Source organism: Micrasema longulum, unplaced genomic scaffold (genome assembly GCF_059751315.1).
Source record: "Micrasema longulum isolate JH-2025_06_02 unplaced genomic scaffold, ASM5975131v1 h1tg000040l, whole genome shotgun sequence".
Classification (NCBI taxonomy): domain Eukaryota; kingdom Metazoa; phylum Arthropoda; class Insecta; order Trichoptera; family Brachycentridae; genus Micrasema; species Micrasema longulum.
In genome coordinates, this window is record NW_028277247.1 from 1,272,529 (window position 1) to 1,287,082 (window position 14,554).

Here is a 14,554-nt window from a genome sequence, read left to right on the forward strand (position 1 = left end):
ATAAAAATATCCGTTTTATGTCAAATAAAATTTGTTTTATATTTTAAGTTCAAAGTTCATTAAATCAATTACTCTTATTAAATGACCCTTTACTTATCTACTCTGTTGTGTCAATCAATGTCCACAATGAAATTTTAGAGAAATTAACAGATTGCTTTTTTTTTTACCTTACATTTGTGTTATGATTTTTTATTTTCCCATCAAGCAACATTACCCGACGACTTCACGAATGCGCGCGGCGAAAGTGAGGCATAGTGGGGGAATTATTGGACACAGTCCGATGTATTCGAATATGATTCTACGCTCCTTCTGGACTATTCTTAATTCTATGCATGATATATACAGAAATTGCGCAAGAGACAATTAACATATTTTTCGGACTATGGACGCACTTTTTTACTCTGAAAATTCAACCAAAAATTGGGATGCGTCATATAGTCCGACGCGTCTTATCGTTCAAAACATTTTTTTTTTCTAAAACATGATAGATACATTTTAGGGTGCGTCTTTTTGTCTGATGCGGCCTATCGTTCGCAAAATACGATAATAATTGTTTTAATTGCCCGACTTGCTAAATAAATCCACAATAAGTTGGCACTATACGCAAAATCATTCAAGCAATATACACAGATACATTTATATAACATATACTGACAAATACACGTAAATTACAACAAATTAATATATAATTTATAATAAAACTAGCTGACCCGACAGACGTTGTCCTGCCCGAACGTTGGCTTGCCTTGGAAAAATACTTTTTATTGATAAGTAGGTACCTAGGTACTTGCTTGTGATTAAATTCCAAAACTAAAAATGGTTAATATTCAAATATTAAATTTAAGTTGGTACTTGTTTATGGTTGAATTCCAAAACATTCCAAAAAATAAATATTTTTTCAAATATGGCATTCTTTTTGCAAACGTCAAACTCCGGTCTTTTCACCAACAGAGGAGTGTACTTATGTAGGAATACGATTTTTAAAAATGTATTAAATTTAATATTAAATTTAGTATTACCAAAAATCCAGTAAAAAGAAATAAGTGGGTAGAAATTATAAAGAATTTAAGGAAAGAACCTGATTGAGATCCACAAAAAACAAATGCTGTTTGTAAGCATTCAAAAACAAACTTTTTTATACACAAAAAAACAACATCTTTCCATTTTTTGTAAATGCAATCTCCTCGAATGCAATCCTGGTAGATCGATGAATAAAACATTTATGCTCTTTACTTCTTTTTTACACCTTAGATTGAAGATTTTAATATCTACGAACACGCACAGCGCAAAGATCTATATTTCTCTGAAAACCGCACTTAAATCGGTTAAGCCGTTTAGGAGTTTGGTGACATCACACGTACAGAGGAATTATATATATAAATATCGTTTTATGATCTTTTTATAATTCAATCATTTAATCAACAAAAATAAAAAATGACAAACAAAAATATTTACAAGAATATAATGAAATATAGATGTTCGAACATGTGCAGAATACTGAATATTACGCAGTATGTAAAGTAATAAAAAAACCAATGACATATCGTAATCCCTCTCATGAGACTTTGTTTATTCTCTTCTCATAGTTTTTTGTTTCTGCTGAAATATTTATTGAATGAAAAATATTTTTTATTTAAAAGGTTCCGTTCACGTTTCTGCATGAAAGCATGCTTGCTATCAAGTTTCTGAATTATTTCTTAAATCGCGCTGGCGTTTAAAAAAGGTTCTAATTGAATACGATTTTTAGGGAAAATATTTATTTTAGGAATGAGTAGGTAATTATTTTTAAATGTGACGGTTTTTTTTAAAGTTTAAAAGCAGCAGTTTTGTTGAAATCGTAACAATGAAACGTAATACTTAATTAGCTAGACTAGTTGGCGCCTCGCGCCGCCTTTGCTTATTCCCTGTAACGTAGTACCCAAAGAGCATCTGGATTCTAGATAATCCTTTCTTAAGTTTAAATACGTACAAATTTTTGTTTTATAAAATATTAAAAGCTATTTATTATACAATTTCTATAAAAAATATCTGTTTTTTGGGGCTTGGGCATGTTACAATATTGCATACAGTTTGCGATAACATTGATTATATTTTTTGAATCGATATTTTTTTAAAACCCGCTCGTCGCATGAAAACCGATTGACATGAGCTTTGTTATCCCTTTATTCACTCCTAAGTCCAGCGAGGAGCGGCATTTTTTATGGTAATCCGCATAACATGGTAGAAAAGAGGCTTTATTATATGCGGCTTTCCTGTTACGTAAAACTGGTACTTATGTAACCTTTTGTTCGCGTTAAAACGCGAATAAATAAATCAATGAACACTGCGTGTTATTGACGAGGACCCTAAAATTAATTTTGTGTACAATTACTTCATTCGGTATGGTTAAAAAATGAATAGAAATTACATGAACAAATTCAAAATATCAAATTCAATCCATTTATTTTGTTTCAGGGATGAAATTTTAAAACAAATATCCGTCACCTCTAGTAATGCATCCAACTGGCTGGAGCATCTACGTGCGCTCATTTTAGCGGAAGGGCGTCTCCAGCAAGACCACAGGCAGATGGCCCTCATAAAGGAGCTGGAAGCTCTAGGTTCTGACCTCGCCAGCCATCCTTTGTACTCCGCAGCCCAGAGATACTCCGCCTACAAGCAGATGCGAGATGCTCTCGATGATTCTGCTAAGAACTTAGTTGAACTCTACGAAGAATGCGGGAGCAAAATCGAAAGCTTCATGAGAGCGATGGAAACCATCAAAGGACCGCAACTCACACAGTGGATTCAAGAGTTGAATTTTCCGATTGACCATGACGGTCATCTGGTTTTCGATCTGATCAGGGAATTCTTGCAGAATGCTGGCCAGAGCAGTATGATAACTCAGTGCGAACAGTCGGAAGCCGAACTTGGCCAGATCGCGCGCCAGCAGACTATGCTTATCAAATCCTGCCTGGAACTCCTTTCTCAGTACTCGGCAGTAGTGCAGTATTATCCTCAAAGCTTTATGGAAAAACATCGCATCGTTCTCTATCGTAAGTGGGCGGGAAAACTACTCGAGACTGACTCCCCCGATGTGTGTCGCGAAGTTATCGCTCACTTGCACAACTACTTATCTTCCGATAATGTAAATCATCCCTCCATGCAGCAAGCCATGACTTTTTCTTATCAACTACAAGCTATCCACAATGAAGCCAATATAAAGTTGAAAAAACTGTACGACCGAATACAAGCGGAGGGAGGTCAGGAAGCATTACCGAGGTGCGAGAAAAACTTGTCAGATGCAAAAGCGACGATCGCGAATTTTGTCGCTCAAGAGAAGGGCGCTGATAAAGCCATGGAATGTGCTACCATAACTGCCATGTGTGCCTTGAATAGACATTACTTGAAACTCGAGTCAGGCGCTCAGAGTGCCGGAGACTGTCTAGTTGACTTGACTTCACGTGACGGAGAGTGGTTTTTTGATGAAATGAGTATTATTTCATCCCTCATTACAGAATTCATAGCTTTCATTCCACTCCATCACAGTTCTTCTACAAGAAATGATGACAGAATTCCTCTGGCTCTAGACTGCCTGAAAGCGACAAAATCAATATTTATCGATCTTCAGGAGCTAAGTTATAATTTCCAAATGATTATTTTACCTGAAGCAATAAAAAAGATTCAATCCGAAGAACCATCTGTACTTTTGATGATTAATGAACTTAATTCAGTAGTGTTGAATACAGCTTGTCCACTAAAGGATCTTTTGGCTCAATTAGAAATGCACTTGCGATACATAATTATGGAAATGGAGGTAATTACTTTATCCTTTAATTTTTTCAACTCCTCAAAATTTTAATAGTATTTTCTTAAGTATTCTTTCCATGATTTCCAGTCTCCTGCAGCCAACCCCCAAATTATTGCAGCAGACCTTCGTCAGCGCTATGAGGCTTTAGTGGGATGTTCTGATAGTGGAAATGCTATACCGGCAGCTGGCCGTATGTTGCTGATGGGGTCCGATGGATTATTTAAACCATTAGTGGGTCGAGGATCCGCTGTTCTGGACGCCCTTGCTGCTTTACATCTGCCACACGTCTGGAGGAAAATAGATCACATTGGAGAAGCCAAAGACTTAGCTGTAAGTTTCTTGTATTATGTATTTCTGTTTTGTTATAATTGGCTTGATTGTGATTCGTATATTATATTTATCTGTTATTGATTATTGTGACTATCCTAGGCTCCATTGCATAATGAACAGTTACGGTCTGTGCTGGAAGATATTTTCTTTATCAAACGCATACAAGCTCTTACGGAATTCTTCAGTTTGTGCGTACAGATGTCATGTGCCTTCAAAGGTGTCGGAGCACCAACTATATATGATGATGACAGGCTCTATAAACCAATCAAAAGGTATTTTATTTTTATTAGTTTGCTCATTGTTTTGATTTCTTGTCTCATTTTTTTTATTTGTGTATTCTTTTTTGATTCCAGGTTTATTGCAGACTATATTGGTAGACAATTTCTCGGGGTTCAATCCCAATGTGTTGGTGTTACAATTTGTCTGCTCATGCAGCGACTAGGTCTCAGTCTCAATATGGAAATAGAACAGAGAGATATTGGTATGATTTACAATATTTAGTGATAATTTTTAACCTAGGATAATTTCAACTGTCTTAAATTTTGGCTGTCATATTATTTGTTTTTCAGGAGCTTCTTGGAAGGTTCCTTTGGAAGAATTATGCAAGATCTGTTTAGGAAATGCCGTAAAAACAGGAAATGTGATTCCATCTAACTTGCAACAAGCTACTGGTCTAAACGCCAACTTAGAAACTGCTTTTAGACGAAGGTAATATTTAGTCCTCTCCGGTCTAGCTTCGAAAATATTGATATCAAATTACCACCCTTGTAAGAAAAAAGACTTGATTTATTGGGTCCACGTGTAGTATTTAGTTAACATGATAAAAATAAAATAGGAATTAATTCATTAGTTACTTTGAAACCGGTCGGTGGAAAAAATAATGCTAAAAAGTTAGTGGTTAAAAACAAAGTTGTTTTATTTATTTTATTATAATGAATAACCACAAAGTTAGTTCTTCAAATAAAAAAATTATATAAAATATTTTTTATCCTTGATAGGCCTCCCGAGCTAGTCTGACAACGTTTCTCTCGTGACAGTCTTGGTTACAATGGAACCTGGACGCTGGTTAAAACTAAACTGCACGTTTTAATTTACTTTATTAACCACAAGAAAATTTTATTTTACATACTGATAAGCCCGAGCCTCATTTGTGTAAATCTTGTTTCCACTCAGTGGTCTTGTTGGAAGTGATTCTTCCGAGCGTCGTTTGGGCAAAACTTGTTCCATATTTTTTTTCATAAGAAATATTTTTTAGTTTAAAATATATACTTCGGGGTGTCCAAAAAATCAAAATAAATATTCGTATAAAATTGGATCACCTCCCTCAGCTGGACCAAAAAATTAAGTATTTAGATCTGAAATGATGTTTGCCATTTGCGATTTTTTCCAAGGCTTCATTATTTAATCTTTTTACCAGAAACGTCTCGCTTGCCTTCCGTGAATAGTTTATTTTAAAAAGCTTAAGATGTTAGAAGAATAATAGAAGGAACTCAAACTGTAGAGTTTAGTCATTCACTCTGAGGATTATTGAACATCTTTCTCAATAAAATCCAACTGTTACATGATTGAGGTATTAAAATTTGTAAAAAAATTACAGAGAGGCCATACGGACTTTAGAGCGCAGTATCGGCACTCTGGGGGCCAGCACCGGGCGCCTACGGCTGCAGTCAGCTGCCCACAGCTGGCTGCGCGCCGAGGGCCGCCCAGCGCCGCCGTCGGGCGCCGCGCTCCCTGCACAGGGCCTGCCCCTCGCGCCCCCTGCCGCCGAGCTGCGCAGGGCCGCCCAGCAGCTGGGGGTCCTGCAGCCCCGTATCGCCGCTGCGCTGGAGAAGCACAGGGCGCTAGTAGCCAGCGCAGAGCAAAGGTAATTCATTGTTATTAACTGCAGCTCAGGTCTCCCCTTTCTTATTCAGCCAGTCTCAAGCTGGAGAAAACCAAACTCAACATAAACCAACGGAAGCATTTCCTGAGCAATAGGGTTGTCGGCGGTTGGAATAACCTGCCACAAGAGCTGGTCTTAACGTGTAGTCTTAACGAAAATGGGCTATATTTGTTTTTGAAAAGTTAAATTACGCTAATAACTAACTTTCTGGCTGCTCGCTTAAAATAAAAAAAAATGCATTTGATCATTTATCTAGGTTAAAATGGGCAAGCGGCGCCAATCCCGCCCTCGCGGAGGTGATGGCCGCCTTCGAGTGCGCCGTGAACATTCGCGAGGACCGGCTGGGCGTGGAGACGGCGCTGGCGAGCGCGGTGGGCGCGGCGTGCAGCGCGCTGGCGGGCGCGGGCGCGCGCGGCCCGGCGGCGCTGCCCGCGCTGGCGGCGCGGCGGCGCGCGGCGCTGGCGCTGCTGGCGCGCGCGGCACCCCCACCCGCGCCGCTGCACGAGGCGCTGCTGCAGCTGCTCGCGCCCGAGAAAGGGATCGACGCGTTTTGGGTAAAATATTTTTTTTTTATTTATTAATAGACTGTCAAACTTAAACAAAAAATATGTATAACATTGCTACGATTTTTGAAGTTTGGTAATTTTGAAGATTCCCAGCACAACTTTGAAATTACATCTGTTGCGTAGCAACACCAAATATTAAATGTCATCATTCAAAATAATTTTTTTTGGATGACATGGTGACGAATATAATCTCTGGTTTTGCTTATTTTAATATTATTTGGCATTTTTGAATTAATTAATTACTGATGGATAGTTCTCCAAAAGTGTAAGGTAAAATAAATTTGTTTTATAAAGTTCGTGTGCCAAATATTGTGCCCAAACGTTTTGGTCAGTGATAAATTAATCATGTTCATCATAGGTCAAGTTGCTTACGAACTTTTAACTAAAACTTTTTAACCTCGTCGATAAACATCTGTGGTTGTGCAACATGACTACATATACAGCCTGGCTTCTTCGTCACAACATAACCGAGTCAGATTTAAGAGATGTTGATGTATGACATTCTGTGTGGGGTTTTGTAATCAGAGGTAAAGTAATTAGCCCTGCACTTTCGATGTCTGATAATGAGGAGTTGTTACTCTGAAACTGGAAGACGTCAATATAATAAATATCACATAAATCACATTGAATCAGCCCAACATCGCTTGCTTCGAAAAATAGCCTGGATGCTTGGACTAGAGAGAGGTAATTATTCTTATGCTGAAATAGAGTCAATGTTAAATATTTCTAGTCTACAATAACGTAGAACTAATATTGACTCCATATATATGTTCGGCATACTAAATGGTATAATCGATGTTCCATCATTACTGGTACAAGTAAAATTCAATATTCCGACTCGAAGATTGAGAAACAATGAAGTACTGTTCATCGATCAGCATAGAACAAACTATGGCCTTAATTCTCCAATGACCCGTCTTTGTCGTATTGTTAACTCAAGACAAGATCTGGACTTTTTTGGTTTAAGTTTACAACGATTTAAACGAGCTCTAAATAAATAGTCCAGATCTTGTCTTGATGTCCCTTATGTTTGTCAATGCTTCTTTTCTTTTTTTTAAATGTTTTAAACTATTCTTTTATTGCAATATTTAAACCCTATAAATTGTATACATGGACAATGTCCGTTAATAAATAAATAATCCCTAATCCCTTTTAGTTTGTTTTAGTAAATATTTTGTAATTATTTTTTTCAGGTTAGCAATGTGTCAGCTCTCTTGACAGACATGATAGGACAATTGCAGAAGCACATCGGAGAACTTAAAACCAACCTTGCAACAGCCGAAGAGACATTGAAAAATTCTGCAAACAAATTAGCAAACTTCAAAAGCATCCATGAAAATCTTATATTCGACGCCAAGGGACTTCTCAAATCTATTGCCAAGAACCAAGAGAGTGCGGGAGCGAAAGTACAAGATTATTTAACTAGACATGAAATTTACATCAACGATATGACGAGGCTTATAGATTCTTTATGCGCCGATTTCTTGACAGAAGATGAAATTTCCGTAGCTATCGAACTCTCCACTAAGTTGGAACAAGAAACATCAGATATCTATAATGATCTTATAAGGTAATAAAATTTTATTTTAATTATTGTGAAATAAAAATCACACTATTGTTTCAAAAGACCAGTTCTCTCGTTTGATTAATGATGTTAAAATTAAACTTTTATGCTGACTGAAATGTATTTGTTTTTTTTAGTTTTGAGGGATGCCAAAATGAAGAGTCAACTGTAATGAAGAGGCGCGGAACTTTAGTGCGCCAAGCAGCCGGAACATGGAGTAGTCCTGCAAGACAAACTACACCACCAAAAAGTAATTTATCACATGTGCTATAATCTCCTTTTAATCATGTAGCTTTTATTAAGTCCTATAGTGGAACTTCGTTCAATTAATGTTATTTGTGCCCAAATCTTACTCATAATGTGAAACAGTTAATGACCACAAAGATATTGCTTCAAATATAAATTTTATACAAAGAATTTATTACAAAAATTTATGTATTTTTAATAATAATATTTTTTAAACATTATGTTAGTGTATATACGATAACGGGGTCAGTATCTTATATTGTAATTGGAAGCATCTCGATGGTGTCTGATTTAGGTTGGGTAGGAGAATTAGGTCCTCGCAAGTTAGTTCTCTACCTTCAAGCCTCTAGGTCTTTAAAGAGCCTGGGTGCTGTGTGGAGAGCGAGTGTTCTCACATTGCTTAATCTTTAAGCCCAAGTCCTTAAAGTAGCAGGATATTTGGTAGGGGGTGAGTGCTCTCACATTGTCAGATTTAACCAACTAACTAATGGTCCTCCGAGGAAGCGGCTTCTTTTGCAATATAAAAAGCATCACATTTGTATATATGTGTATAGATGTTTAAAAAATCTGCACTCCAGAACCTATATGTAGAAATTTCAAAAAGGTTAATTCTAGATCATATTGTGTATGCAGTTAATTGGTACATAGAATTCCACATTAAAATTTGGTAAGGTATCTAAAATAAAATACTTTTATTGGATTAAATTTTACTTTTATTTTTTTACAAGCTTTACAGAGGTATATAATGTGACGCAATATTTTGATAATATAATAGATCGAAGGCAATCCTTTATGAGTACCCCTCTATTAGCTCCTTCGCATGATGCTGACCAGGTACTTTTTGCCAGAGCATTGTACTCTGCTTCCAGGTTCATGACCTAAGTTCATTACGAGGAGCATACTTAGGCAACCCACAGTAGGGTTTAGGGTCTATCGGGGCTGTCTCAGCTCTCGGCCACGCCAGTTTATCAGGTGCATCATTACTGTCGATCTTCGAGCTTCTAGGTATCCAATCTGATTATTACTTGTAAGATTTCAGAAACAAATGCATATTTTGCCGATAATTTATTTTATATAATGTATATTTGTCAGGTCGTGTGATCCAGCAACAGAACGCGTACGCTGCGTCTGTGTGGAAACGTGTCCGTCTCAAGTTGGAGGGCAGAGACCCCGACCCGGCTAGAAAACATTCCAACCAGGAACAGGTTATTTATTTCAATTAATTTAATTTCGTCGAAGACAATCAAAAAACATATTTCTCTGTTATGTGACGATCATGGATAAAAATTTTTGAGAAGAATATTTTGTAGTTGGTTTGACTTCCTAACTGAGTCATCTATTTTCTAAATTCGCTATCTCCGCAAAATAAATATAAATTCCTTTTTCTCTTATGATATTATATAGTAAAACAACAAATTAGTATGTATCCTTTTTATTTGCCTATTTTTTTTTATATTTCAAAACAGTGACAATCCATTTCAGGATTCATTTCTTTTAATAACAAATAATAAAGTTTGTGAAAAAAGGTTATAAAACAAACATAGAAGTTCGGGAATAGATGCATAAACTTAAAATATATTTTGAAGACATCTGGTGCGTGAAATGATTTATTAATATGTGACAATGATTTGGCATATTTCAGGTGGAATACATAATGAACGAAGCCATGTCTCTGGACAACCTGTGCTTGTTATACGAAGGCTGGACTCCGTGGGTGTGAGGCGCTGTAGCGGCGGCTGGAACTCCTTTCCCGCCCTCCTGGGCGCTCCTGGCCACCTTGGGCCACAGGGCCATGCGGGCCATCCCTGGCCACGCGGCCGCGCGGGCCTTTCGAGGCCGCCATCCGTCGCGGGCGACTCCTCCCGGCCACGAGAAGCGGCCGGCGAGCTTCCAACAGCTTGTAGGGAGCTCGACCTGCGCGGATTTTACGCTTGCGAAGCTAATACCGAGAACCTTGTCCCGAAGGAACATCATTCTACGGATCTATCGGTCACCAACGGCTCTACTAATCGGGAAAATATCCTAACCTTCGCTCCGTGGAAGTTAGTTAGTTGTAACGTGGAAAATCTCCCATTAATCGTCAGTATTTATAAGCAATTCCAATTGAGGACTTGATAAATGGGCTAAATATTACACCACACTGTTGGTAAATATTTACTATCGCATTTTCAACCTTTACAAAGATGAGATTGTTTTCACAATTCTCAAACTGTGACAACTTTTACTTTTCATTACTTCTTAAATGATTATTACTTGTTCGCACTTGGATTCATCTCATTCTATTATTTTTGTCTTCCGACAATATACGCTAATAATGTAACTTCACTATATAATCTTGACTACAAAAAATTGTGTAAATTTTTATCATTAGATGATAGAAAATTATACTCTGTTTTTGGCGATTGCTTTTTTAATTAGTATAATTATTATCATCAACAGCGAAAGGTTGCCTATGACTCTGACTATGCTTAATGAAATTATTGAATCAATTAATAATGTGCCAAATCTGATTATAAAGTTTAAAAAATAGCACTTTAGTAAATCAATTGTTTTGGTTTTTAAAAAAAATTGTAGGACTCATCATGGCAACCTAGTCTCCATTTAAAGCCATTTGCTAGTTTTATTTAATTTTTATTTGGGATGATTTTATTTAACTTTTATTTTAAATTGACTTTTAGGGAAATATAATGATTTACTTTAAATATTTTATTAATAAATACTTAGGGTAACTAGTTAATAATTAACCTTTTTCATTGTCACGCTTCGAGCCTAACATTAGAAATTTTTTTCCAAAGCTTTCATTTTACTTTCATTAATTCAAAAATATTTTATTTATATCACGCATTTTTTAAAAAGATTTTATTAGATTCCGGTTGAAATAACAGTATCATCTTTCTGAAATTATTTGTTGTAGGTTAGTAAACCTAGAATAGGTTCTAGGGTAATACAACATAAAATGTTTTCTACTATCAAATATAGTATGTGTAATATAATCCTAATTCATGCTGCATTGAATATTCTGTTTCGACGCATCATAGCTAGCATGTAGTTCATAATTCAATCATTTTACATAAATATTTTGATGCATACCCTTTTTTACACAGCACACAGCGCACAAAAAACATTTAAAATTATACAAGTCAAAATCGAAATGTTTCACCACGATACTCTTTCACTCATAGGCCAGACATGTATGCGGAATATTGTTAATTTAGTGCAAGTCACTGGCTGTTTTAACGATGCAATGATTCCTTTTGAAAAGTATAGGAAAAAATCTACATACCTGAACTATTTCTTTTTTTTTAAATACATGCATACAGCGCCGGATCTCACGGGATCTAGTGCCCCATCGCTTACTGAAAAGGGACGGGAATATGCAAGTTTGTAAATTAATATGAGCATGTATTATTCTCCCCCCCCCCCCCCCCTTACAAGTACGCGAGTGTCTGGTTCTTTGTGCCAACTGGACCAATGGTAAGTCCGGTTCTGCATGCCTGTTAATGTCTATGTCTGATATCTGATTCATATTGTAAGGAACACAACCCCCGTATCTGTTTGAATTTCTTTTCTTTTCGGCTCCTTATGAATGAATAACGTAAAAATTATCAATCAACATTTTGTTAAGATGAATATTTACATTTATTTACAGAAATCAAATTTGTTCTATAATATCTATCATTCAGATTAACCAGATAGGTGATATCGTCATTCAATACTGCATATGAGCCAAAAAATCAAAATACGTTTTTGGCGCTTTCAATTGAATATGACAAGCCGCATTGATTTGTTCATTTGAATTTCAAAATTGACCAATCGACCGCCAGCATTTGATTAAATTCAGTACTGCACATGAATCCCCCCTACTAAAAAAGCAAAGCAATACTGCGTATATTCTTAAATCCAATACAGCAGATGTGAGACGTACTTGATTTGCGTAAAGGCAATACGGCGAATAAGCCATATGTAACTGTCAATTTAACTGCCACAATTAACTCCGTATACACGCATACAATAGTAAAAATAGATTTTATATTATAAATCAACAATACAAAATTAACTGCACTTAAATAAAAAAAAAAAATCTTCATCTTTTGCGAAATTGCAAGGTTTTTTGTCCCTCCTGAACATTTTGACAAATGGTTCATCTGCAGCATTGAATTTACATAGCTAATGTCACGAATATTCGACCTATTCGGCTACCTTTTTTATGAATCAGTCTTGTCAAATTGAAAAAGATAAAATGTACAGCGAACTAGAGTTTGTAATCTAACACGTCAACATTGAGAGTATCAATACAGGACTTGGCAATGTCCATGTTTATACGTGAAGCATTATAAATAATTGGATCAGTTGCTTGAGCAGTTTGCTTTCCATACAGGAAATTTTACAGATTGGTTAAAATTTTGTTTCTCTCTTTTCTGTCAGTATATATATGTGTTATTTAATATTATTTTAACACATACAAGACACCTGAAAGTCGGCAGCAAACATTATGCTTCATACTATCATCGTGCTTCAATTTTTTTACATAAAAAGAATATTAATGCAATTAGTATAATGAAATATATATAAATAAGATTTTGTCAAAACAGAAAGCTTGTTTTGTTAGCTGTATTTTTTCTACATTATATTGAGATTTTACGCACTTGTGTACTATGTCAAATTTGATTTTATTAAAATAAATAATGTCTAAATAATTATATTTGTTTAATTTTTTTACTGCAGTAGAATTAGGCAAAGTATATAAATATTACATAGTGTAAAAGGTGTAGGTATATTTATTGGCAACAACAACATAACTACAGTATCTTAATACACACATAGCCTGGCAAAACCATTCCACGACAGTCTGTCCTAGAACAGCTAGAGTAAATAGCTATAATACAATATTACAGGTAACCCATCAATCGTGGGGATGCGTTCTGAACGTGACGAAATTTTCCCAACCATGGGGGATTTATCAAAATGATCCCAAAGATTTTTTATTTTATCTTTATGTTGCACAATTGATTTTCAACATACATTTTTGCAGAATAGGGAAATATCACTTTTTTCCAATTTTAAATTAATAAGGGAAATACTGTAGAGTAAAAAAATATTTTTTTGGTAAATATTAGAGCATTAAAAATATTTTTAGATTCCTGCGAAAATGGTTCATTACATTGGACACGCCCCTAATATGTCACGATTCGGTTTAATTTTGAACTTTGTTAGTGACTGTTTAAATTGAAATAGAACAATGTTACGAATCTTGATGTCACAACTGTCAAGGCCAAACACGTTGCGTTTTCGAAAAGACATTTTTTAACAATTTTATTTTTAAAATGATGTCTGAAAACATTTGTCCACAATATCCTCATTGATTTTGAAAATACAATTACCTACTTTTCCTAAATCCATTCCACGTGTTTTTATCGGTGTTCGTAGTACATAAATATGTGATATTTCCCCATTCTGAATAAAAAATACCATGAAAATAATAAGGAAGTCCGGGCTTGTGACCTGCTGGCTGGTTAAACTGAAAACATGTTTTGGACATATCTAAAATGCAATTGATAAATTTGAAAAAATCTGAATAAAATATAACAAACCAAAGAGGACAGTAAATTTACAGGCAGGAGTTCCCATGAAGCTTTAAAAATACATATTTTTCATAATATTGTATTTATTCAATAATAAATCAACAACAATAATATTAAATATATTTATAAAACAATAAAATTATATTCATACTCCTTTACCAAATGTACAATATTACACATATTTTTTACAGAAAACTAATCAGAAATTTATAAATATTTTTTATATACAAACCAAAGGGAAAAAAGCTCAGAGTAATAATTCACTAAAAAAGCCCTTTGGCTTAACCGTTCACAACAACAAATGTGTAATGAACGGTTTCAGTTTGCGCTTGCAATTCTCAACCAGAGTACCTACGGCCCGTTGTATCGCTGTAATCTGTAGCTAACTTCGTGGTTAATAATCATATAATGGTGTTTCTCCATATGAGTGACTCTATCAGCCAGTGGCGTGTTACTACTCTGAGGAAGAAAGGTTAAGTTGTTTTCCTCGGAACAAAATAAAGTAAAATGAATTCAGAATAAAAGTATAATAAATGGCATAGTAATAGAGAATAAACAAAAACGTTTATATATCTGTATTAAATTTTAAAGCTGACA

The 14,554-nt window shown here is 35.4% G+C and overlaps 1 protein-coding gene across 1 annotated transcript in view; it reads left to right on the forward strand.

The window, feature by feature from the left end:
• The window catches only part of nonC (serine/threonine-protein kinase Smg1), a 241,624-nt gene extending 228,555 nt beyond the window's left edge, over nucleotides 1-13,069 (forward strand). The window contains exons 3-13 of the mRNA XM_088226792.1: nucleotides 2,455-3,793; nucleotides 3,875-4,117; nucleotides 4,217-4,389; nucleotides 4,471-4,598; nucleotides 4,687-4,825; nucleotides 5,715-5,981; nucleotides 6,256-6,553; nucleotides 7,759-8,135; nucleotides 8,267-8,379; nucleotides 9,468-9,580; nucleotides 10,018-13,069. Of these exons, the coding sequence (XP_088082918.1) occupies nucleotides 2,455-3,793; nucleotides 3,875-4,117; nucleotides 4,217-4,389; nucleotides 4,471-4,598; nucleotides 4,687-4,825; nucleotides 5,715-5,981; nucleotides 6,256-6,553; nucleotides 7,759-8,135; nucleotides 8,267-8,379; nucleotides 9,468-9,580; nucleotides 10,018-10,095 (3,268 nt within the window). The 3' untranslated portion in view covers nucleotides 10,096-13,069. The remainder of the gene's footprint in view (nucleotides 1-2,454; nucleotides 3,794-3,874; nucleotides 4,118-4,216; nucleotides 4,390-4,470; nucleotides 4,599-4,686; nucleotides 4,826-5,714; nucleotides 5,982-6,255; nucleotides 6,554-7,758; nucleotides 8,136-8,266; nucleotides 8,380-9,467; nucleotides 9,581-10,017) is intronic.
• The last annotated feature ends 1,485 nt before the right edge of the window (nucleotides 13,070-14,554 follow it).